The 24,994-nt window shown below is 34.1% G+C and overlaps 6 protein-coding genes and 2 long non-coding RNA genes across 15 annotated transcripts; 6 read left to right on the top strand and 2 right to left on the bottom strand.

Moving 5' to 3' along the window:
- The first annotated feature begins 2,228 nt into the window (after positions 1 to 2,228).
- LOC140817250 (E3 ubiquitin-protein ligase ATL23) lies at positions 2,229 to 2,588 on the top strand. Its single transcript, XM_073176887.1, has one exon. It carries the CDS (start codon positions 2,229 to 2,231, stop codon positions 2,586 to 2,588), a length of 360 nt encoding a protein of 119 aa, XP_073032988.1.
- A 2,478-nt stretch (positions 2,589 to 5,066) lies between these two features.
- On the top strand, positions 5,067 to 7,516 carry LOC140816785 (uncharacterized). Of its 3 annotated transcripts, none has more exons than XR_012114639.1 (6): positions 5,067 to 5,241; positions 5,444 to 5,567; positions 6,243 to 6,322; positions 6,417 to 6,506; positions 6,931 to 6,992; positions 7,079 to 7,516. It is a non-coding gene; the product is annotated as an uncharacterized lncRNA (long non-coding RNA). The 3 variants fall into 3 exon arrangements; XR_012114638.1 differs by having other exon boundaries at positions 7,076 to 7,515; XR_012114640.1 differs by lacking the exon at positions 6,417 to 6,506 and having other exon boundaries at positions 7,076 to 7,515.
- Positions 7,517 to 7,720: 204 nt separating this feature from the next.
- On the top strand, positions 7,721 to 9,213 carry LOC140817249 (monooxygenase 3-like). The gene is made up of 7 exons (XM_073176886.1): positions 7,721 to 7,809; positions 7,928 to 7,981; positions 8,294 to 8,374; positions 8,529 to 8,641; positions 8,725 to 8,792; positions 9,008 to 9,073; positions 9,145 to 9,213. The coding sequence occupies exons 1-7, from the start codon at positions 7,721 to 7,723 to the stop codon at positions 9,211 to 9,213; spliced, it is 540 nt and encodes a 179-aa protein (XP_073032987.1).
- A 628-nt stretch (positions 9,214 to 9,841) lies between these two features.
- On the top strand, positions 9,842 to 12,289 carry LOC140817248 (monooxygenase 2-like). Its single transcript, XM_073176885.1, has 6 exons — positions 9,842 to 10,031; positions 10,105 to 10,281; positions 10,388 to 10,462; positions 10,580 to 10,742; positions 10,951 to 11,182; positions 11,692 to 12,289. The coding sequence occupies exons 1-6, from the start codon at positions 9,943 to 9,945 to the stop codon at positions 12,216 to 12,218; spliced, it is 1,263 nt and encodes a 420-aa protein (XP_073032986.1). The 5' UTR covers positions 9,842 to 9,942; the 3' UTR covers positions 12,219 to 12,289.
- A 1,766-nt stretch (positions 12,290 to 14,055) lies between these two features.
- LOC140816784 (expansin-A11-like) lies at positions 14,056 to 15,378 on the top strand. The gene is made up of 3 exons (XM_073176227.1): positions 14,056 to 14,299; positions 14,381 to 14,702; positions 14,811 to 15,378. The coding sequence occupies exons 1-3, from the start codon at positions 14,155 to 14,157 to the stop codon at positions 15,115 to 15,117; spliced, it is 774 nt and encodes a 257-aa protein (XP_073032328.1). The 5' UTR covers positions 14,056 to 14,154; the 3' UTR covers positions 15,118 to 15,378.
- Positions 15,379 to 15,728: 350 nt separating this feature from the next.
- Positions 15,729 to 18,762, top strand: LOC140817577 (uncharacterized). Of its 5 annotated transcripts, XR_012114810.1 has the most exons (7): positions 15,729 to 16,082; positions 16,157 to 16,184; positions 16,380 to 16,947; positions 17,056 to 17,131; positions 17,213 to 17,289; positions 17,801 to 17,956; positions 18,560 to 18,762. It is a non-coding gene; the product is annotated as an uncharacterized lncRNA (long non-coding RNA). The 5 variants fall into 5 exon arrangements; XR_012114811.1 differs by lacking the exon at positions 16,157 to 16,184 and having other exon boundaries at positions 15,731 to 16,082; positions 17,213 to 17,285; XR_012114812.1 differs by lacking the exon at positions 16,380 to 16,947 and having other exon boundaries at positions 15,749 to 16,082.
- On the bottom strand, positions 17,994 to 19,403 carry LOC140817576 (UPF0496 protein At1g20180-like). The gene is made up of 2 exons (XM_073177333.1): positions 19,320 to 19,403; positions 17,994 to 19,089 (listed from the first exon to the last, which is right to left on the bottom strand). The coding sequence occupies exons 1-2, from the start codon at positions 19,375 to 19,377 to the stop codon at positions 18,101 to 18,103; spliced, it is 1,047 nt and encodes a 348-aa protein (XP_073033434.1). The 5' UTR covers positions 19,378 to 19,403; the 3' UTR covers positions 17,994 to 18,100.
- Positions 19,404 to 22,411: 3,008 nt separating this feature from the next.
- LOC140817575 (probable cinnamyl alcohol dehydrogenase 6) lies at positions 22,412 to 24,454 on the bottom strand. Of its 2 annotated transcripts, XM_073177329.1 has the most exons (6): positions 24,323 to 24,454; positions 24,112 to 24,225; positions 23,766 to 23,996; positions 23,351 to 23,639; positions 22,995 to 23,148; positions 22,412 to 22,729 (listed from the first exon to the last, which is right to left on the bottom strand). In XM_073177329.1, exons 1-6 carry the CDS (start codon positions 24,415 to 24,417, stop codon positions 22,527 to 22,529), a joined length of 1,086 nt encoding a protein of 361 aa, XP_073033430.1. In that variant the 5' UTR covers positions 24,418 to 24,454; the 3' UTR covers positions 22,412 to 22,526. The 2 variants fall into 2 exon arrangements, with proteins under 2 accessions (XP_073033430.1, XP_073033433.1); XM_073177332.1 differs by lacking the exon at positions 24,112 to 24,225 and having other exon boundaries at positions 24,323 to 24,439.
- Positions 24,455 to 24,994: the final 540 nt, after the last annotated feature.

Below are 24,994 nucleotides of genomic sequence, written 5' to 3'. Positions count from 1 at the left end.
ATTTTTAATTTTAAAATTATTATAAATAAAATGTAAGATTATAATTTTAAAATCAAGGATCATTCGGAATCATAATCAAGGAAACATGCTTCTGGCGCTATAACTAACCTTGCCAATTGCCGATGGGGAATTGGGAAACCCGGCCTATCCTTCAAACGGGATATTTACTAATTAATGAACCAGATACGTTACTCATTTGCATATTTTTTTTTAGTTGAAGGCGAAGATTTTAACAATTTTGATTTGCAGATTTACTTTTGATTTAAAGAAGAAAACAAAGAAATAAACTAAAAGATTGAACTTTTGATCAAATTTACTTTCTTGTGTTCTTGAGAAACAATTGCCACAAAAACTAGTTGCTAGCCTAGATGTATACTTGGCCCAAGTTCTGAAGGGACAGCAAAAACGAAGGTCCAAGGACGTAAAAAGTATTTGAGCCGTTTGAGAATGTGTCCTGTGTGGTGGAAGAACTTATCCACGACTAATGATCGTGGAAGTTGGGTAAAACTGCTTAGATGAATGGACAAAATGAAGAAAAATCATCAGAAGAAGGCTCTCAACCATTTTAATCAACAAAGCTACCACAAAAAGCTCTTTCAATTTTAGTTTAATGATATCGCATATTTTTAGTAGAATTTCCTCTGTTTCCTTCGAGTTTTAGCATACTCCTTCCGTTTTTTTTTTTTTTTTCAATTTTATAAGTTGTAAACTCATTATCCCAACTCATAATTAAATTAGACATTGTACATGAGTTTCTCCTGCAATTGTAGTTTTGTGGATATATCAAGAGAGTTAGAACCAACAACCAAATCGAAATCCACAAAGCTTAGATTAAAAAAATCTGAATAATCATAAATTTGACACGATCACATACTTGACACGTCCTATCAATTTTCTATGCAAAAAATAGTTGACAATTCTATCTGACAGTTAATTAAGAGATCTATATAATGGTAGATTAGTGGTTAATATTCTGCTATAGCTAGTTTGTTTTGTATCATCTCATGAATTTGTTCGTACCATATTATGTTACCAGAAACGTGAAGGACTTTCTGTGTGGGCATGCCAACAAGTTAGGTCGCCTTACTCCTTAAACAAAGTTACTTTTTAAAAACTACGTGTGTGCAATTTGAGAGTATTTAACATGAGCTAATTAACCCTTTCGATAAAATATATATACTTTCCTCCTTCTCAACTCATTTAGGTTTGTACGTGTTTTCACAAAGTATTTGAAAATGAAAATTTTATAAAGCAATTTTTCATCTTGCCTTACTTAACGAAGATTCTAATTTGTATAAGTAGTTAAAAAAAATTTAATTTAATAGGGATAAAATGGTAAAAGAATTGGAAAAGTACACTAAATATGAAAATTAAACTATATATTTGGGATAAATGGAAAAAGAAACAGAACCTTGAGAGGACGGTAATATTAAAATGATCACAAATATTATTATATTTTTACAATTGATGATGCAAATAAATTTAAAATTATAAAATATGAAACCCTACTCCATGAGCAAATTTTCTCTCGACTTTTTTAAACGAGGAAAAAAAAACTATAATTCAAAAAATCCTCGATAGCCACTCAGAAAACAAATATAGTAGCTAGCCAGTGGATGGTAAAGTCGCTGGTGGAGCCAGCTTGACACCATATTTACTTCCAAAATTAGATTTGGAAGTTGGAATCGAACACTTGTCTTGTAAAAGCAGATTGCATGGTTAGTGCTTTATTTATTTATTTAAAGATAATAAAAAGCACTGTGCACGCAACTCTCTATGCATTCCCACTCGTCAATCCATATTTAATGTTCTTCTCAGATTTTCAAGAAAATCAACTACCAAGGACGTTATTTTACACACGAGAGTATTTATGAATCCAGCAAGCGTATAACTTTCGAATATTCCCTCTTTTAATTACAATGCAAAAAAAAAAAACATGTTTTTTTTGCAAAATATAATCAAATAAACCAATGCTAGTTTAACTAATTCAAATTAAAACATGATTTACGAGGAGCAGTGTTGAATACAATTATGGGTCAGAGCCAAACAGTCCCTTATCCCCTGGACCCTGCCATCCCACTATAAAGTATAAACCCTCTCTCACATTTCTTGGCATTTCTACCATCAGCCATGGTGTGCGCCACGCTAAACCCTCCATAAAATCAAGATCCGAGCACGACAAAATGCTCGTTTCGATTTTTCTCGCTCTGTTTCTACCGTGCGCAGGGATGACAGCGGTGTTCCTGGTGTACATCTGTTTGCTGTGCTATGCAGCAAGCACCAACAATGGAAACGCTAACCAGGAGTTCCATTCACCCGTAAAACCCAATCAACACAACGGGCTCTCGTCCTCGGATCTTGAAAAGCTCCCGAAAGTCACCGGAAAAGACTTGATTCTGGGCTCGGATTGTGCTGTATGTTTAGACGAAATCGAGAGTGAGCAACCCGCGAAACTGATTCCGGGTTGCAATCATGGATTTCATCTGCATTGTATCGACACCTGGTTGTCCAAGCAACCCTTTTGCCCGGTTTGTCGGGCCAAGATTGGATCTGAATTCTTCAATCCGCCGGAGAATGATCCATGTTGAAGAGGCGAATATGTATTCCTATTCTGCGTCTAAAAAAAGAGTAATTAATCATCAGCAGTTCAATTCTGGTTTTCATTCTTTTTGTAAGTTGAATTTTTTGTATCTAGGAAGACGAGAAGGAACTAAATTCGTATCATTCTTTGTACATTCTAAAATTTCTACCACAATTTTCCGCTTTCACCATTTCATTTAACTAAACTGAGGCTTTCAAATAATTTTTATTTTGACAGAATTATGTACTTCCAAAATTATATATAAATGGGAGTGTTAAATTAAAGTCGCATAGCACGAGAAAAATGAGAAGAAACGACGATGATGCGTGAACAAATTAAGGGTAAAAGGCAATTTCGTATACACAAAGCATTCTCCAATTATAAAATGGCACAATGGTGTGGTGACGAAATGAAGCCATAATGAATTTCGTATGTCATTAAGATTTGTCAATTTTAATTTGGCAAGCTCAGTGGCATGACTTTTTTTTTTTTTTAAAAAAAACTTTCTTTTTAAAAGGTGGTATAAATATTTGTAAGAGATGCAACATAATTCGGGTTATACCTTGATTGGTCTGTTATATTTTAAGTTTATGATAAAAATTATCCGAGACTTTGGCGTAAGCCAACATATTCGGGTAAGAAATGACAAAACACGAACAGAAATTGCTTTTGCGGTTTTGTGAGGCTGACGTTCCTTGAATGCCAAGGATAACAAGACAAACACGATTTGTATCCATGAGCACGACATTTTCGGCAGAAAAAAAGGGGGTAATATTTGATTTCTCAGCCATGAAATCATGTTTCATTAGAATAAATTTGGAGCTTGGACAATTAAGCAAAAATGAAGTATCCTTTTACAAGCTTCAGCAATAAAACCCGAAGCAGCCGAAATGTCTCATTCTCTGAGATAATTGACATGAACTAAATTATCTTTTTTTTGAGATATTAATTGTTGATTATGATATAATATCCATATAAAAACATATTTAGAGTAATACATTTTGGGATGATTTGCCCGAATAAACCTGAAAAAAAGTTTTTTAAAAATAGACCTCAAGACTAAAAAAAGCACATGGCGTAACGTGTTGGATCATGTATAAATGAGATCTAATTTTTTTTAAAAATATTTTATGTTGGTAGATTATTCTTGAACAATAATGTATTGTAATTTGTAAGGTATAGGCACCTAAATGTTCCACCCATATTCTCTCCAAGCTTTATAATTTGACATATATATTTATTTTTTAAGATTAAGTATTGTTAAACTTTTGCATGTCAAATCTCAAATGTATTCCGATAAAAAAAAAACATAAAGTTAAAGAAAATTCCAAGGTAGCAAACATAATAACACGCCATGCAGTTCTGCATTGTAAGCGTGGTGCATGGCCATCTCTTGACCATACCAAACACCATTAGAGCTATTTTTTTAACAAAAAGTTAATTAACTAATTTTTTAATCGAAATGGAAATATAAAAGTTCAAAAAATGAAATATATTTAAACATTGTATTTTGATCTTCTTGATAATTCGTTTAGCGTTAATTTCTTTCTCTTCGAATATGATTCTATCCCTTACTTCCAAACGTGGTACTCGTTCCAGAAATTGGGGAAAAGTTTGGCCAGATCAACGGCCAGCCGGTTTAAATGAAATGAGCTAGGGCACAGATGCTGGACCGGGCCATAAATAATTGAAAAGTAAGCAGCAAAACGTTCAGACCATCTCCAACCCATAAATCTATTTTGGTGCAGTTTTTGCACCAAAATAGTGCAGTTTCTGCACCAAATATAACATTCATCTCCAACCCATTTACTTCAAATCTTACACTAAAAAGTATATTCCTAGAATATTCTTTTAGTTTACTATTTATTTATAAATTTAACGATATAATTATAATTAATATTAATATTAATATTAGTATTATAATTATAATTTTATTTTATTAATAGTTAAATTTATTTATTTGATTCTTATATATATTAACTCTAATATTTATAATACGAATTAATACAAATGCTTCATTATTAAAATTGACATAATTTTAATACAGATAATTTATTTTTAGAAATTAATATGAATCCAAATTCAAGCATCTGAACAATTATATTCCTTCCACAAATGATCAATTAAAGCATTTCGTAGTGCATAGTGATCATACGAATTAATACAAATGCTTCATTATAAAAAGTGAATTGTATTGTTATATTAATTTTTTGCATTTGTATTTAATTATATTATTTATAAATCATTAAATCAAATTATTCCTTAATTATTAATAATTAGCATAAATAAATATTTAAAAATCAATAATTATTATTCTTTATTTTTTATTATTAAATATCTATTTATATAAATAATAAAATATATATTGTACTATTATTTAAATAATCTTGATATTTTTTTTAATATAAATATTTATAAAAAAAACAAAAAAAAATAAAAAAATATATATAACCCTTGCGCCAAATTTGGCGCAGAGGAAGGGGGCTGCGCTATTTTACGTTGGAGTGCAAAACCTTGCACCAAAATGGTGTTTTGCACCATTTTGGTGCAAGGTTGGAGATGCTCTCAGGGCGTAACGAAGAAACGTAGCCGAAGAAGAGGGCTTTCGCTTCGCGGACCAATATTATATTATCCTTTCACCTTGTGAACACTAACCTAAGGTAAATTTTCAGTCTTTGTAAAATTCATGAATTAATCGTATATAGATCTACCCGAAACCCAGTTATCCCTCTTTTCTATCAATCATCAACTAATTAATTGAGGTTGTTCCTTTGTATTATTGCTTTCCGGCTAAGGATGCTGGAGTTAATTTTTTTTTTTTTTGGAAATTTTGATTTTTCTGTTTTGAGTACTTGTGTAGAGCATGGATCGTTACCATAAGGTGGAGAAGCCGAGGATGGAAACACCGATTGACGAGAACGAAATTCGGATTACGAGTCAAGGCAGAATGCGAAGCTACATCACTTATGCAATGAGTTTGCTTCAGGTATGTTTGTGTTTGCAAGCATGCATGTAGGCGTAGAAATTTTGTTTAGCAGTTTGATTTCAGGTCTATTTATGTATATGATATTGTAAATACGGGACAGCGGGTGGAGCCAACCCCAAGTTTGAGAGCGAAAGTTTTAATTTTGCAGGGTCGAAAACTGAAATTATTTATAATTTCTAAAAATTAAAAATTTCGAATGTCAAATTAATTTTGTAAAGTGAGATTCAAGTGACACTGACCCACCTCAAATGAGTCTCCCTAGGATTTTTTCTATGTTCATCAGGTAATTTGTTCCATTTTATTGGCATTGCTTATTTTATCTTTCATTTTATCACCAAATTTTTCTGGTTCAAGTTGTTGAGTTGTTCTGCTGTTTTTTAGTTTTGATCTTACTTTTACTTGGTTATTCCATAGGTTAAATTTGGTTACGTAGATGTAGCGGATTCACTTGTTAATTTGTAATGTGCGTCCAGCTTTTGGGGCTTGTTTCTGCTAATACTTGGGTTGTTGTGGATATCATAGTAAGATTTGAAAATATGATGATAGTATCATACGAAATGTCCTATAACTTGGCACTTTTAGTTTTACCCTTTTAAAGGAAAGCCCAGTGTGAAGTACGTACCATTTCCCTGAAGATATTTGGTTTCTCTTAATTTATCATGCTATATATTACAGGAAAAGGAGTCAGATGAAATAGTGTTCAAAGCAATGGAAGAGCCATTAACAAAACTGTGACGATTGTGGAATTGATCAAGGTAGTCTTTTTTCAAAAAAATATTTTTTTTTTGTCTTTTGATTATTGAGTTGTTCCAAATGATTTATGAATTTTCTCCCTTTTTAATAATCCAGAGGAGAATTGTTGGGGCTTCACCAAATTACATCAATTCAGTCCACTGATATAACTGACACATGGGAACCCCTTGAGGAGGCTCTCCAAACGTAAGCATGCTCAAAAGGCAACATAGAAACCAGGATGTTTACATTTATGAACTTGGATAATTTTCTGTCTGAAATTACTTGATTGTGTCATTGTTTGCTTATTGTAATGGTCTGGAAACCACGAGGAAAGTTTTAATGATCATTATTACTCTGTCAAAAACAGATTTGGATAAGACTAATATCGGGTGAGTTGTTTTAGATTCTCTATATTAGTAAAATTCGCTTGGTCTGCTTGTGCTAGAGCTAACGAAAATCACGACATGCTTTGTTAATCTCCATTCTTTTGTCAATTGCAAGGCAAAATACGTTTTTTACTCCTCCAAAAGTATTGATATCATAGGCTTTCCCTTTATAATATTGCTAGTTTGTTCTTGAAGGAGAAGTACAGACCATTCTTTGTAATTCTGGCCATTATTTGCTTTAGGTACCACCCTCCCATACCAGCTGACCAGGTGAAGGTGTCTACAGAGGTTGACTATGATGGAGGTGGGTATCATGGTTTCTGATTTATGTACTTGTTCCTCTTAAGTCTTACCCTGAGCTTAGGAGTGTCTGTTTTAATTGCGTAGAAGGATCACATCCTGCCCAAGGAAGAGGAAGATTTGGTAGGGGAAGGGCAAGAGGCTGATCAGGGGTGAAGTTGATTTACATATTTTTGTTTCAGTTAATTTGTAACTTGGTGTTAAAAGTTTGAGCTGAATCATACTTATGTTAGTTTTGCATATCTGCAAATTGCAGTTGCACATTGTAATAGGATTTATACCATTTAACCAGTGAGTCATTGTATTATTGTGGGATGGACAAAAAATTATTTGTTTTGATTTAAAAAAAATTCAACAATCGAATTAGTTTATGTTGAATCGTAACATCACCTTAATAAACAGTCTTTCTATTATTTTTATGCCAACAGATGGAATGGATAACTATATGTTCATGAAACTATTGGTTATTCTATTTTGTGGTTGAAATATCGGACCATGACGTCAAAGTGTAGTCATCCCTGAATAAAAAAAGTAATAGTGTTTCTGTGGCAGCCTGGAAATCACAAATTTTCCTTGTATCACAAGTTTGAATATTTGGAGTTGGAAGATAATGACGGACGATCAACCTTGTCACTAGGAGTTCGTGCCTGATTTGTTCATCAATTGCAGAGACTCGGTTCTCTATAAATTTAGCCACTATTTTATGTTGAAATATCTATTGCGGGGAAAAGGATGCAAGAAACGGACAGAGAAATATGTGAAGACATTGTTATAGTGGGTGCTGGCATATCTGGTTTGGCTACGGCTTTGGCACTTCATTGGTATATTATTACTATACTTGAAGTACAACTGTCTCGGAGTTGAATTTGCATAATTTGCAGATTGAGATTCAACTTATTTTAGTTTGAAACTCAAATACTTTACAGTGCACATTTGTAGGTTGGGAATTCGGAGCCTGGTATTAGAATCATTCGAAAAATTGAGAATCACTGGGTTTGCCTTACACTCTGGACCAATGCCCGGGGGGCTCTTGACTCACTAGGCATTGGGGACCTGGTTCGAGAAACATGTCTACAAATGCAAGGGTATGGAAAATGCATTTTTGATACGCTGAGTGAATTTTAGAATCTGTGGGTAATTAATTTCTATGATTAAATTCATCGCTCACCATTAAGTGAGATTGATTTGACTACAGTCTACAAATCGCTCTATTCCTTTTTGTTATTCATGACTAATATGCTTATTTAATTTGTATGATGAAATGTTTGCATCATTTCTGAAAGTTGCTTCCAATTCTTGGTGCAGATTTCTGCATGTCTCTGCAGATAAAAGCCAGTTTATGTCTGAGCAATCCCCATTCCAACCTAACAAGACAGACGCGAAATTGTGAAATGTTTTCTCGTCAATGAATTTGATTTATTTTCAACAACTGGAAATTAAATCTTTAAAATATTGAATGTATAAATCAGCACTGTAATTATTATGAGAAATTCGTGAACAAGGGCTGTTTTCATTTTCTGGCTACCATATTGTATGACAGTAATCTTGAAAGCCGTTGCGTGATGAAAAGAAAAGACTTATTAGAAACCATGGAGAGGGAGTGGCCCCAGGGAACTAACAGATATTCTTCAAAAGTTGTCCCCGTCGAAGAAGGTTCGGTCGAGTGCCCGCAGGGGTAGATCTAACGGCTCAGATTTTTCTGAGTCAATTTTTTTTTTTTTTTTTTTTACATGGAGGTGGACCCGGATCACTCATGTGGAGTGATCTGGGCCGTTCATTGCCCGTTCAGGCACTGTCTGCACGGGTAGGGTGAAACAAACCGTCGAAGAATAAGGAAAACTCAAATTGGTGCATCTTGCGGATGGCTCAGTTCTTATTATAGCGAATCTTTTATTTTCTTTTTGGTCCGGGAATAGCATGCATGTTTGTGGGAGCTAGTAAATAAAATCTTACAATTTTTTTAGCTAAACCTCAATTTTTCTATGTTGAGTAATTGTGATTTACATGTAAAACACTCAGGTTCTGATTGGATGTGATGGTGGGAACTCATTGGGGCTCCATTATCCAGTTTATTCCGGTCGATCCGTAATTCGATGCTTTGTTAATTATCCAGATCAAAACTTAAATTGATGCATCTGCTCTGTTACTCCTTCAAGATCAAAACTACGCTTGTGGTGTTGGTGGCGCCTTCAATATCCCTTGAAGCCGGCTTAAGTCAGGGTTAATGCTCAGCTTTAGAAGAAAAATATATAATTATATATGCCGAATACATTGCCCCTTACAGCAAATATGCTTATTAAAAAAAAAAAGAAGAAGAAGCAAGAATCGGCATGATTATTTGCATAAAGACACTCAGCATGCTTCAAACATGCATGATTCAAGACTTCTTTATTCATCTTTCATTCTTCATTTTTTATTTTACAAGATACACTTAACTCATCAACTCTCAAAACCGTGTTTTCAAGCACATATAAATGGTTTTACGATTTTTTTTCCATGAGAAATGGAAAAAAAATAAAGTATATGATCACAGCGATCGAGTTGTTCGCTACCACGTTTAATTTGGATTTACGGGATCATATGCAGTGGATTAATGAATACATGTTTCTACAACTTAATGCATAATTTATAACTTTAAGTCAAGTTTGTCGTCCAGAAGATCAACCTCATGTCTTCATCAAACGTCATTTATAATGTCTACATCTATCAACGTATGTATCATGTACGCATTTCAGACAAACCTTAACATCTTTTAAATTATTATTATTATATTTTAAAAACAACACAAGCGAACTCTATAAATTAAGTTGTTTTTGTGCACAGAACTTCATCTTCGCGCGTCAGGAAGGAAAATATCGCACATTTGCGTTTGGGCAGCACATACTCCGTTTTTTTGCTCTACTTTTCATTAAAATAAAAAGAAAAGAAAAGAAAAGAAATTTTTGGGAATAAGTATGAAAGAAATCGACGTAGCGATATATGAAGATATTGTCATCGTGGGCGCTGGAATATCTGGTTTGACTACAGCTTTGGGATTGCACAGGTACAGTTATCAGGTTTAATCGGGACTTTACGAACTATATTTCATTTTTGCCTTATAAATAATATATGTGTAGGTTGGGGGTGCGAAGTGTTGTTTTGGAATCATCAGAGAGCTTAAAATTTACTGGATTTGCGCTAACCACGTGGCCCAATGCCTGGCGAGCACTTGATGCAGTTGGCGTCGGAGACTTGCTAAGGAAAAACTCCATTCAAACCGAAGGGCATGTCACCTTATCAAAATCTCTTCCTATTTCTTGAATATAAATTAAGCATTGCCAACTTGGTGAAAATTGGAACTACACATTTAATTTAGAATGAACATATTTTTTTTCAACTTAAGACATAGTGTCGTTGCAGATTTAAGGTTGTCTCTTCCGGTTCCATCCCGCTTGGTACGGAGCAATCCCATCTGCTGGGAGATCTTTTAAGATTGTGAGCTGCTTAATTTCTTGACGTATTTTTGATCGTTTCAATATAGTAATGCATATTATATATGAAGGGCTTGCTTGCTCTCATTGATATGTAAATGTGTACATACCATTAATACAGCAATTTTGAAAGCCGTTGTATCAAAAGGAAAGATTTATTGGAAACCTTGGAGAGCGAACTGCCTCGTGGAACTATCAGATATTCTTCTGAAGTTGTTTCTATTGAAGAAACGGGCAGCTTTAAACTGGTGCATCTTGCGGATGGTTCGGTTGTCAAAACTAAGGTGATAGTACCAATTTGCATGATCTGCTAAATACAAGTTTTTTTTTTCTTTTTTTGGTGTAACCAATTCTTACTTTTGATTTAAAAGTAGTTTTCCATAATTTTTCTCCAACTGATGTTTGATTGAGGGAAATGGGTAAATTTAACATTATGTTTACTTTTTTTAAAACTACCATCGATTCCATCATTAATTTCCCCAACTGATTCAGGTATTAATTGGATGTGATGGTGGGAATTCGATGGTTGCGAAGTGGCTGGGGATTGAGGGTCCAGTTAGTACAGGGAGGTCAGCCATTAGAGGCCTTGCTAATTATCCTGATGGTCACGGGTTCGAGCCAAAGTTTCATGTCTACTCAACATGGTGTGTTCATTGTGGTTTTGTTCCTTGTGATGAAAAGAGCCTGTATTGGTTCTGCAACTTCAGCCCCTCCTTCCATCAATGTAAGCAATTAGTATAGTGTGGATGCATGGTAGGTATGTTTAGCTGCTATGAACAGGTCAAAAGTTGAATCTCTCTCGACCTGTATTATCTCAACTTTGAGTATGTCACACATGGACCCTATATGGTTTACTTGGTCAACGTGATTTGCAAGCTGCTTAAAAGCACATAAAAATAATAGTTGTGATTCCTAATATTTTTTTAAAAAAGACAATTAGTAGATACACATTCACCATGTCCAACCATTTAAATAATATTTTTGCGAGCTTTTAATTCCTTCATCTGTTGCATTAAATAAGGACACTGCTTGAAAATAAGACAAGCGATGAACATATAAAGATTTAGCATATGATTGCAACATGACAATATTCTTTCAACTCAGCCAACTCGTAAAGCGTGGAAGAACAATATTATATGATAAACAAACTTTAATTAAATTCGAGTTTTAGCTCTGTTTTAGCATTAAATTCTTCATCACATCTTACCTTGTGTTGTTTTTTTTTCCTGACAGACAACGAGGAAAATCAAGATCCCTTGAGCATGATAAAATTTGTGGCAAGGCAACTCCGCGATGCACCACTAAACATATCAAACATTGTAGAAAGAACTGAGCTAGACTGCATCTGCTGTACACCTTTAAGATTAAAATTACCGTGGAATTTTTTGTTGGAGAATTCCATGAAGGACAACGTTTGTGTCGTGGGTGACGCCTTTCATCCCATGACACCGGCTATAGGCCAAGGTGGAGGTTCGTCTCTAGAAGATAGCGTTGTTCTTGCACGATGCCTTGGGAAAGCTTTGACAACATCGAGTGTCGAAGAAGAATATATAAGAGTTGAGAAGGGTCTAAAAATGTATGTGAAAGAGAGGAGATGGAGAATTCTGAGTCTTCTAACAGCGGCATATATTGTTGGTTTTGTACAAAGTTCTGGTAATAAGGTTATCAGCTTCTTAAGGAAGCGGTTCTTGACAAAGAATCTTGTTAAGATTATGGCTAGGATGGGAGACTTTGATTGTGGGGATTTAACCATTCCGTAGAAGATAAGAATTTGAACCCTCCCAGCTTGTCTGCCGGAATATATTATCAAATAAGAGTAGGTTTCATACGGTATCACGGGTTGACCTAATCTATATCTATACTGAAAAGTAATACTTTTAACATTAAAAAATAATATTTTTTTTCATATGTCTTGTTGGATTGAATATCATTTTATAAAATTGACTCATGAAACAGTCTCATAACAATGGAATAAAACAAATGTTTGTCCGTACCAATTAATGAATAAAAAATATATTGAAAAATTTGTTCGGTTCAACAGAAAAATTGAATTAGTAGTATCAATTATGGAAAAATATATGCATGTGAGCCCTGACTTTAATATCATCATTATATATTACTTACAGTAACCTAAATATGTACAATCTTTGATCCTTACAAAAGCCATTAATGTCACGGTCTTTCTAGGATTATATTTCCATTTTTCGCCATTTTTTTCCTATTCGAAGTCGAGTGATCTTGTATTTGAAAATAAAAAAAAATATAGAGGTCAAGTCTTTAAAGACCTAGTGGAGGAATAAACTGAGCTTATGTATTTAAACAAGTCAAACGGTAATATTTCAGTTAAGTAACTCAATATGATATGACATATATATTATTAACATATCATTACGAATATATCTTGTTAAGTAAAATGTAGTGACTGCTCACGATCTTGAAGTAATTGTCGTTGGGTAAAAGATGGCTCCCACCAATATTCAATGTAATTCATTTTTCCACATACTCAATTAGAATCCGTTCAATTGATCATGTACGAGCCAAAGTGAATTACAATTTCAGACAAAAGTCACTTTGTTCATATGAACCACATAACCGGGTCTAAACTCCATGTAAGACATCATAGGGTACTAATGTGGTGAATTCGAACTGGTTTGTATTTGAACTCCGAAATATTAATATTTTCGATGTTCATAATAAAACTAAAGTTAGCTGTAAATTAAACTTTCCATTAACTTGGTTTCGAAAAAGGAAAAATGAGATCCTAACCTTAGAACAAGGTCCTGATAGTGTGCATCTAAGAGTGAATGATAAACGTAAAGGTTTGAAACATATATATGTTACTTAACTAAGAGTAAAATATACGAGACCTCTGATCAAGGTTGAATAATTGGAATATCCTCCTCTTACGAGATAGATAATACTCATCTTTAATTAGTACTCCAATGATTTACATCCTTGTTAATTTCTTTCCCCGGCCTATGCCATCTTTGGCGGTGATTCATAACACAGCTTTTCGGGATAGTAATATAAAAATCTTTCAGTGCATTTAATTGGATGCCGGTATCATCACATGGCAAATGACATCTTACAATGTATGCCAAAGGCATGTGCTTTACACATGATACAATAATGGGCTGCGCCAGATTTTGGTCGATAAGGCACATGAGAGGTCACGTTGGGTTCATTTTTTTGTCCACCACACGTTTTCACATCGCATTTTTGAGCTAATTTATCAATTTTAATTCATATGTGCCATTCAAGATCCAACGATTGATCATGATACTTAAGAGTAGCTATATTTTCCAAGGACTCTCCCGTGCTTAACAGACACGGACGTGAGATGTAGCTGGATATTATCTTGTGATGGAATTGAGGCTTTTTATGATCCAATGTAAGTTTGGAAATCCATGTGGGCTCGTGGCTCGTGAGTAATCGGGCAGAGAACATGGAATGATTGAATGAGATTCAGAATTGTCAGATGATTCAATTTGTAAAAAAAATTGTGGGTTTTATTTTATTTTTTGGGGGCTACTTGCAGGTCCCGTCACATGTGAGTGGTTCCAATACCAGAAATCGTGGCACCTATATAAGAACCATAAAATCTTGTGTACTGATCATTGTGACAAATCTATCTACCAATTATCTTCTTCTTCTTCTTCATAATTGTTCTTGAACTTACTGTTTCAAACCAGAGAAATGTCGATCACTAATGTTGTTTTTGCATTAACTTTCACTCTTGAGTTGAGCAGTTTGATCACTAGTGCCAGTTCTTTCGCAGCTTCTGGATGGAGCCAGGCTCATGCCACCTTCTACGGCGGCAGCGATGCTTCCGGGACAATGGGTAAGTTTATTTTCAAATTCAAATATAAAAACCCAATTGGTTAGTATATAATTTTTGAAGGTTCCTTGTAATCATACATAGGGGGTGCTTGTGGATATGGGAACTTGTATTCAGCTGGATACGGGACTAGGACTGCAGCATTGAGCACTGCATTGTTCAACGATGGGGCATCATGCGGGCAGTGTTACAAAATCATCTGTGATTATAAAAATGACCCTCAGTGGTGCAGGCCGGGGGTGTCCATCACAATCACAGCGACTAACTTTTGCCCACCAAATTTTGATCTTCCGAGTAACAACGGAGGGTGGTGCAACCCTCCCCGCCCACATTTCGACATGGCTCAGCCTGCCTGGGAGAAGATCGGCATATACCGGGGTGGTATCGTACCTGTACTCTACCAAAGGTTCGTCTTTTCCTCCTTTTTTTAGAACTATCCATGAAGTAACACACCATTTCTTCACACAGAAATTAAGCAAAAATCACTTATGATACTGTTACACATGATGCATAGGGTTCCTTGCAAGAAACATGGTGGTGTTAGATTCACAATCAATGGAAGGGACTACTTTGAACTAGTCCTGATTAGCAATGTGGGCAATGCTGGATCCGTTCGGTCTGTTCAAATCAAGGGCTCGAGAACGGGCTGGGTGGCTATGTCCAGAAATTGGGGTGTAAATTGGCAGTCCAATTCATTTCTCAACGGGCAATCTTTGTCATTCATTGTCACTTCGACTGATGGGACTACCAAAACTTTCTTGGATGTTGTTCCATCTAACTGGGCTTTCGGCCAGACATTCTCCAGCCCAATCCAGTTCTAGATCAAGAGCGGGCTCTAAATGGAATGGTTTATAGGCTGCGGCGTGCTTGCGAAAGCAGCCCGCAAAATTAAGCGGAATTTGGGCCCGAAAATTAGTCCACCAGGGAACGTGGTGGCACTAAATTTGAATTTATTTAGTATCACTGAAATATACATATGCAAAATAGGGGCTTTTGGATTGTTTTTGTTTAACCTGTAATTACAATGAATTATTATCATCAAGAGGAAGATTTTATTAGTCTACGGAATTGTTTGTTTTTTATCCTTTTAATTTAACTACTGCCATTTTACTAATATTCTTTTACAACATAAAAACATATGTTAAAATATAGAACAAAATTAAAATAAACTAAAAAATTGTCCGATAAAATTAAATTTGAACAAAAAAATTATTTTAACATATATTTATACCACTTAAGTATCTTTAACTCAGTTATTTTGAATTTTGAACTTGTACATCCAAAGTTTTGGGTTATTTTATAAATAAAAAAAATTGTAGTTTAACATCGTTTAAACTTAAAAGTAAGGTTTAGAAATTTAGTAGAAATGATAATTGAAAGATTTCAACGAATCCAGCATGTGGGCATATGGGCAAATCCAGCATCTTTTTGTCCCCATTTTCTTCATTAAGCACAAGGCAATTTCTTCACCTTACTTCCTGCTACTTAATTTTTTTTTTATAAATTAATTAATTAAGAACAGGAGAAAAAATTAAACCTGCAGAAACTGAACTTCGATGACGGAGCTAAATCCTATTAATATTTCGCAACAAAATCTTGAAATTCATCTTGTTGACTATAAGCCAATCCTTGGGTTTCAATGCCCAGAAATTCAAACTTGAAAATGAACTGCTCTCTCGAGAAGAAGATGATGAATTGAGAAAGCTTTTGCTTGTTAATGTTGAGGAATTACCCACGGTGCCTCCTGCTGCAGTGGAGGTCAATTTTACAATTTATTTTGCTCCAGGTGAGTTAAAGGTCTCGATTATATAGTATCCCTGCTAGGTATGAAAATATCGATAATTTTCTTTTGATTCCCAGATTTAATGAAACCTTGTCACGCCAACGGGTATGATCTGTTTCATACGAGACCTTTGCGTTTTTATTTTATTTGACTTTACCACCACTTTATTTGTTTTTTTAGCCAAATTGAATTTGCAGCTTGTTAAACAATGAGAGAATGGCAAATAAAATTTTATTTTTTTCTGAGCGACATTATATATTTTAGTGAAGTTATTAAGTTTTAATCTTTTCTGATTGACAGGTTGTGCGTGATTGGCTTGGTTTCAAGTTTCAACTCATGTAGCGTTCAATGATGGGCGGGGAATAGTTTCTGTAAACTTTAATGTGGGGAAGTCTGATAGAAGTGAAATTAAAGTGTCTGGAAAACGGAAAAAGTTGAACTTTTTTAGCTTGGTTTCTTATATATCTTAATAACTTTAAAGATATCTTGTGGAAAATTGTTACCATTTTTTGATATCTTAATGTGTTTTCATTTGGGGGCATTCAAGGTTAGAGGCCAGGTATAAATAGAGTCCTATGAATGAATTTATGTCAAATGCACGTATTATCAAAACTATGAAGTGACTGCGGAAATAAATTTGCTGTAATTGGTATATGGTACTACTGTTTTCGATTGGCATTTTGAGATAAAAACTGAACAAAAAATATTACCGGTTCAAGAAGTCTAATGTCAATCAACTAACAGCGCTAGCTGGTTTGTCTATTTATTTCGTGTTGGTTACTAATTTCTTAATTCAAGTCGTGGTCAATTTTCAAGGGTTTTGCATCATTGGTCAATCGCACAATGTTGGCATACTGCTTAGTTTTAGGTAATAAATGTGCAAGATTATTGTTGCAGTTGATATTTTTATATTACATGATTCATCAATTGTGTGCCATATTATTTGACAGATGCTTTTGTTGATTGTTTCCTGTAGAATGCTCAACGTTTTGAAACCAATATAATACGGCACTGTGTAAAGTGTGCACTCGAGATGCTTCTTACATAGTGAGGTTGAAATTCTCTTCATCCTTTCTTTTCAAATGTATGCCCTTGTTTCTTTTAACTTTAAGAAAGATATCATTCTTCTGCAGGTGCTTTGTGAAAGGAACTCTATTGGAAGTCAATGAAAGGTTAATCAAGAAACCCGAGTTGCTTAATTCCTCGGTAGGTTTAACTATCTTCTATGGGTTGCTCTTATCTAATATTCATGCTGTCTTGCCATACCCGTGCTCTTGTTTATTACATGTCAAGTTTTTTGATTGATACTTTATGGGTTTAGCAATTTTATCATCTTTTTAGAAAATCTTGCCTTTTTCTAAAGATTTACAATTGTGGATTCTCACATTTCTGTGAGAGTGGATACGGGACGTGCTTGTGAACTCTTGAGAGACTGGAAGTGATTGAGATTTTTCTAGATTAATGCTTCTTTAACTTGAAATTTTCTGATGAGTAAGAAGAATTAGATACCTGATTAAATATTATTCAAGATATTTTCACCCTTCAACTATTTTCCTCTGGATTTATTTGCCAAAGACGGACAGTGGAATAACAATTTAAGAATTTTATCAATAAATGTAAATTTTGAAACTCTTGAAGTATCTTCTGTTGAATAGACTTGTTTGTAATGTCGCCATGGTTGACAGTTAAAATTTTATTTTATTTTTGGAATTTTGTAGCAGGCAGACAGAGAAGGATACATTGCAATTATCATGCCTAAACCCGAAGATTGGCTCAAGACTAAGGCTTCTTTGCTGAGCATCAAAGAATACAAAAAAATGAGAACCGAATGTTGACTCTTAACAATTGGCGCACTAGGAATTTATGCTTCTAATCAGGTGAAAACAAAGATACATTCTTTGGGGTAAATCTCGAGTCATACTGACTGTTCTTTTACAAAAAATTTGAAACGTAGTATCCTAGTTATTTATTTTTTCTAAAATATATAGCCCCAGCTTAAGTGGCTTCAACTATGACCTGTATCAATATTTAACCAATTCTTGAACCACTAGCCTTCTTGTCCGATTTATGTTGAGAAAACACAAGTATATCTGCTTCTCCAGATCCTCCAGCTGTTCCACAAACCAAGATTCTTGGATTTGAAATTCCTGTAGAACTTTTAACATCACATTCTTCCATTTCCTTGTGACACAAAAACTCGCGGCGAGTTTCATGTGCTCCATCTCATCGTGTAGCCTTTGAACAAGTTGATTCAGTGTGTCGAAATCATTAATCAGTATATAAATCCCTCTCCCCACTGTATCGAGTTGTGCTCTTAGCTTCTCGGGGCAAGTTTTGCTGAAATTTTGCTTGTCTCGGTTCATTTTCTTTGTCAAGCACAGGCAGAAAGAATTCAGAATTAGCCCTAATGTGCTACAACCTCTGGCTGCGACAACCTTTTTTATGCATATTTTGAATCTCAATCTTCTTTTCGTCTTTAGGAATTGTGATGTTATTTCCTGAAGTAAAAGCACATTGGTGCCATGTAATTCTTGGAATTTCTTCGGATTCATGGTTGAAAGGGGGTTCTTGCGTGAGGCAAACGAGGCAAGATTTCCATAAACCATTAGATATTGATCTTCGGTCCAACTTTTGTTGTTTGGTACTCGTTTAATAAACTTTATAATGTGTTGTATTGCACGATAATGGGCACGTACTTGGTGAACATTTTGGAGGAGCAATTCACAGACTTGGCACGCTTCTTGGCTGATTTGAAAGTAATTGATGAGCGATGGATGGAGGGTGGAGCTCTCAAGTACGGGGATTAGGGCTTCCGGCTCTAACAGATATTCAGAGAGCTGGATAAGTTGTGTATGCGCTGAAGACGAGGACGACGAGAATGATTTTTCGAGTCGGCCTCGAATTTTACTGCTTATTTCTATGTAAGAATTGGTCCTAAAGGCTTCCTTGTATTCTTCATTCACGTTATTTGACGTGTCCACTAAGCTTTTCATATCTTCTCCATATCTACCTGCATCCAGTTGACAAAACACCATTAATTATATTGCAAAAAATTAATATTTTGAGCAAAAATCTAAGTGCTATATACCAAAATCCAAGAAGGGTTTCATTTTCCGATCTTTTAGGTAACACATGCCTGAGATTTGAGTGCACGAAATTAGATCCAAATTAAAGGGATGCTTTCATGCATGTTACATTGATATGGGCATCGAATATATTCATGCTATTTCCAGTACTCACCTGATCTCTTCTGGATCGACAATTTTCGGAGCTTAGACCGTATCGTGATCTTTTTCATCCTAATCAGCAATTGAAAAGATAAAACTTTTGAAGTAACTTGAAAGAGATTTATTATGCCAAAGCAAGAAAATAATAGGCAGCTTATATATAACATCTGGCGCCGCAGAATGATTGAGTCTTACGCTGTAGCTTTCCTTGTACGTAAAAGTTCTCTACGTGTAGTTGACCTTTGGCAAAAATACAATTAACCCACTTAGCTGCATGCATGAAATGGAGGTCATTAATGAGATATATATATATATATATATATATATATATATATATATATATATATATATATATATATATATATATATATATATATTGTCAAAGATAAAGGGATATAGTATTCTACAAATTAAATTAAATATAACATGAAATTTAGTAATATTATCTTTTGTATAATTATAAATGTGAAAATTCAGGCAAGCTATATTATACTAAATAAATTCATAAACCAGTAACAATTCAATAAATAAAATATAAAAAAATGAAGGACAATTTGGAATTAGGAAAATTCTTTACAAACAGTATAGATAACAAGGAAATTAAAGGGCGTAAGTTTTCCTAACTTTCGGAGTTTACGTTTGTTCACGTTTTTTAATGTCATATTGCCGCGTGTCGTGTGATTTTAATTCAATCTTCTTTACAAAATTCACTTAATGAACAATCAGATTCGGATCGTGTGTACTCACGAGATCTAGTCTAAAATTTATACGATCGGGAATTAATTAGGCTATCATTTATTATTATTATTATTATTATTATTATTATTATTATTATTATTATTATTATTATTATTATTATTATTATTAATACATTAAATATTTCGATCCATTTTGATTACAATAATAATTAAAAAGAAATAACCTTGAAAAATATGAAATTAAAGATGACATTGGATTGGAATTTTATTGGGCTTCTATTGCAATTCACCTTGAAAATTTTGAGATAAATTAATGTTTGAAAATAATTCCGAGATAATGGTAGATACAAAATTTGAAAAGAAATAAATGTGATGCGTAAATAGATATATATAATGATTATATGAACAATATAAAATAACTTAGTGATTGGTTTAATCGATTAAAAAATTAACCAGCAGTGAGATTTTACATTAAATTTTTCTAAATAATCCTATGAGTCATCTTTTACTAATTCGAAACTCATTTGCCGTGCTAAATTTAGCAACATATATAATAAATAAAACTATCGAATTCTTAGAAGATATAGAAAGCTAGATTGACAATTATTCAATCTTCAATGTTCATGAGTTAGAGCGCCTTCGAGTGCATGGCAAATCAGACCAAACTGGATAGAAATTTACTTCGTTATTTTATTATCATCAAATATACATTAAATTGTTACCTAAAACTAGTACGATTAAATTGACTTTGTTGACGACGTTCCAAATTATCACACAAATGTGTAAAGCATTTATGTTTCTTTGACCCCTTTTTTGGTAACTACAAAACACGTAGTTTTTATATTGAAGTAAGTTTCTCATGCGTGAGGTCGAAATTTCTTGACGCTACTTATTATTTTTTTTTAATTCAATTGATTTAATAGTAAGGTAAAATAAGCGGTTGTTTAAGTGTTATTTTAAAAAAAAACACTTAAATTTATTAGGAAATTAACCCCTCTAGGGTTGGATATGCTGGCCTTATAATGTCTTACTCTTCATAATTTTAAACCAATGTTTTAAAAGCGGACGGCCAAACCCATCGTCTAGCACTTAGAGCAACTCCAACCATTCTCCATTTTGGAGAAAATCTTCAAAATGGAGTATCAATCTTGCTCCAACCATTCTCCATATACCTACTCCATTTTGAAGTGATGAATAGTGATTCTCCAAAAATGGAGAATCTCAACTCCATCTCCATATATTTTGGAGAATGGCATTATTTACGAAAATGCCATTCTCCAAAATTGCAAATACACCCTTTAATTTTTTTTTTATTAATTTCATATATTTAAATGTTTATTTCAATACTTTTACTAAATTTTAATGATTTTTTGGTATTATTTAATTTATTTCAAGTTTTCTCATTTTTTATTATTTATTTATTTATTGTAATTGAATTATTTTGATGAACATGTCCGATTCCAAGAGTTTCTTGCACGTCATTGTCAAATCAAAGACAAATCGGCTCACTATGCACTCCGAGATGCTCTTATTGACCATTTGTGGGAGGAATACTCTAATTCAGAACATTAGTCTTTAAATCATGTGTAGTTTATAATTATATCGATCTATGTATGTGTTTTAATGTTGTATGCGGCTTGAAATTCGATGTCAAAATAAATGAATTATGTTTTAAAAAAATGAGTCACATTTAATTTAATTTGTTTAATATCATATTACATAATTACTATTTTTATATTAAATAATTTGGAATAAAAAATATAAAAAATAAAGAATTTATAAAATTTAGAGAATATGGGTTGGAGAAGATTTTTTAAATAGAGAATGCAATACTCCATTTTGGAGTATAGAGAATGAAAAAATGGAGAATAGGGTTGGAGATGCCCTTAGGGATTTAGGTGACCGTTTAAGCAGTTTTTTTTATTTATCAAAATGTATAATTTTTCTTGTTAATCTTCATATTTTTCTGATAATTCATCTATATCGGATTCAAACTCAAAATCAATAGTATATACTCGTTTTTATCTATACAAATTTATTAAAAAATATGTCAAGAATATGTTTTAAAAAATTATAAAAAGATAAAAATAAGTATATATATTACATCAAGCGATCGCCTAGACAAATCTAAAATCTTGGTGGTAGGCGACCGTTCTAAACGGCACATTTTAGAACACTCTTTTAAAGAGAATACAACTTTATATTCCCTACACAATCAAAATGGTTGCGGTTGTTTCACTTTCGTTGAAGTTTTCCCCACCTCATTATTGGATTTTGTACATTTGTGTTTCCGTAAATTTTTTCGAATTTCAAATATGTCGACTTCATGATCTCGCTGTATAATAGCATTATATCTAGACAACATATAAAACCCAAAAACGCACTTCAAAATTTTGAGAAACTCGCCTCAAGATCAAAATCTAACCTGATATATTAATGTATAAGAACAACTTGGATTTTTAAAAAGCTAGCTATTACGTACGAAACACGTGCTTACGTTCTTGGAACAGAAATAAAAACGACTAAAGTTTTGAAGATTGGTGTGCGATATCGATGACAAAGCGGTACTTAACATCGTTGTTTGCCAGGCGATTTAGGGCTTCGTCGATCTGATCCGTTCGGACAACCTCAATCTCACATGTTATGTTGTGTTTCCCACACACATCCATCATCTCTTGTGTTTCTTTCATGCTCCCTATCATGCTTCCCTTCACCACTCTCTTCCCTATCATTTTTAGGAACAATAAGTTTGTGCTAACTAGCTTAATCAGAGCGTCATTAAAGTGATGCAATTGAGTGGAAGTGTAATTAGTACGAACATGCATTTAAAAAAACGAGAATTTTGATTGAGGATCAAGGAGAGTTCGTCCAATTAAGAAAGTGGGAAATGTGATATTTTAAGTAAATTACAAACAAAATTTTATCTATAGAGTCGGATTTCATGTGTTAGATTTCTCGTATCGGTTGCATTAAGTTTTAGTAAGGCTCACCAAAAATCAAGGGGAATGATGGTAAATCCATAGGCTTATCCGGCGCACCAACAATCACCAGCGTCCCATTCACTTTCAACAGCTCCAAAATTGGTCCCAGGGGATGTTTGGCTGATACTGTATCCAAAATAAAATCTAGGCTCCTTTTCTTCGACTGCAAAAAAATAAGTAACTACTTCAATAATTGTCTCCAGGATGTAACTAGGAACCCATCAATTATAATGAAAAATGTAGATTTTCAAACTGACTTCATGTTCCTTGCAACCCATCAATTATAATGAAGAAGAAGAAGAAGATTATGATCTTTTTTCAATCAATAGCTGATTCAGTGGAGTCATGTGGAAGAAGAAATTAACCTGCATTTGAGTTGTACTTGTGCTCAAGATGAAATCATCAGCACCAAATCGGTCTTTGGCTTCTTTCTCCTTAAAGGGAGATGTGCTGATTATAGTTAGATGATGACCAAATGCCTTCGCGAATTTGGCCGCAACATGGCCTAGCCCTCCAAGACCAACCACGCCTATTCTTTTGCCTGGCGAGTCCACCAAGTTGTTGTCTTTCAGAGGACAATACACCGTGATTCCTGCACACAAGAGGGGTGCTGTTGCAGCCATTGGCAAATTTTTGGGCACACGTACTACAAACCTTCGACATGAAAAATCTCATATACATGAGTGTCAACTATTCAAACGATGTTAAATTTTTAATGGAATGTCGAGGAACGAACTGCTTCTTGACAGAAAAAATGACTTGTAATCTGTAACAGTTTACCGGTGATCTGCGACCAAAAAGTCGGAGTAACCCCCATAAGTGATGCTCCCATCCCAGAACACCCCGTTATATGTGAACTGAACCTGATCGCAGTAATTTTCATGCCCACTTATGCAGAAGAACTCACAGTTCAAGCAAGTAGCCGCCATGCAACCCACTCCAGCCCTGTCCCCGGCCTGGAAATTGTTCACATTGCTGCCCACCTTCGTTATAATCCCAACTATTTCATGCCTAATCAAACCAGAAAAAAGGTATATTATATGATCAAGTGTTGAACTTAACATACATCGCATTAAATTTGTCGAAAGATACGAGGATTCTGAATGAACTTGTGTTCAAAATTTACCCGGGAACAATGGGATACTTGGTTACGCCCCACTCGTTTTTGACATAATGAATGTCGGTGTGACATATCCCGCAGTAGAGAATCTTGATGGTAACATCATTAATCCCGTTTTCTCTAACAAATGAAAGATTAATACCTTAAATTAATATCCTGATCAATTAAAATCTTGGTCATGAATTAAGCTATACTAATCAAGTAAGAGACAATATACCTGCGGTGGAAGGTGTGAGGAGTGATCTTGCCTGAGGAGTCATGAGCTGCCCAACCAGAGACAGTTTGTGTGTGTATAGTTGTCGTTCGGGCCATTAATTAATTTCACAAACAAAAGTCTGCGTATCGAATTGTTTGTCATGGGAAGAAAAAGCCCTGTTTATAATGCCAGTTTTTAGCGAGTTTGCATCTCGTGTAAGTTGCGTGCCACGATCGAGAAATTTTCTTTGTGATTACTTGGAAATTTCTCAGTAAAAAAGGTGTCGTGATATTTAATAGTTAGTCAGCTTGAGGTCCACGAGCTTTGCTTGACGTTTTGTTTGTTGATTTTTTTTTTCCCTTTTAGAAGTCTTGATTGTATGGTTGTGTTTGTTCCATTTTAAGTTTAGTATGGAGTTTAAATTTGTTAATTTCAAATTGAGACATTTAATTTCAAGTTGGGTGAAATTTTTTCAAGGCAAAAACTTGTGTGAGACGATTTCACGGGTTGTATTTGTGAGACGGATCTCTTATTTGGATCACCCATGAAAAAGTATTACTTTTTATGCTAAGAGTATTATTTTTTATTGTGAATATGGGTAGGGTTGACCCGTCTCACGAATTATGACCCGTGAGACGGTTTCGTATGAGACTCGCTCTTTTTTCAACGTGTCAATTTTGACTCGGCCAGATT

The sequence above is a fragment of the Primulina eburnea genome, chromosome 16 (assembly GCF_022965805.1).
Source record: "Primulina eburnea isolate SZY01 chromosome 16, ASM2296580v1, whole genome shotgun sequence".
Classification (NCBI taxonomy): domain Eukaryota; kingdom Viridiplantae; phylum Streptophyta; class Magnoliopsida; order Lamiales; family Gesneriaceae; genus Primulina; species Primulina eburnea.
This window is presented reverse-complemented; position numbering and strand designations above follow the sequence as displayed.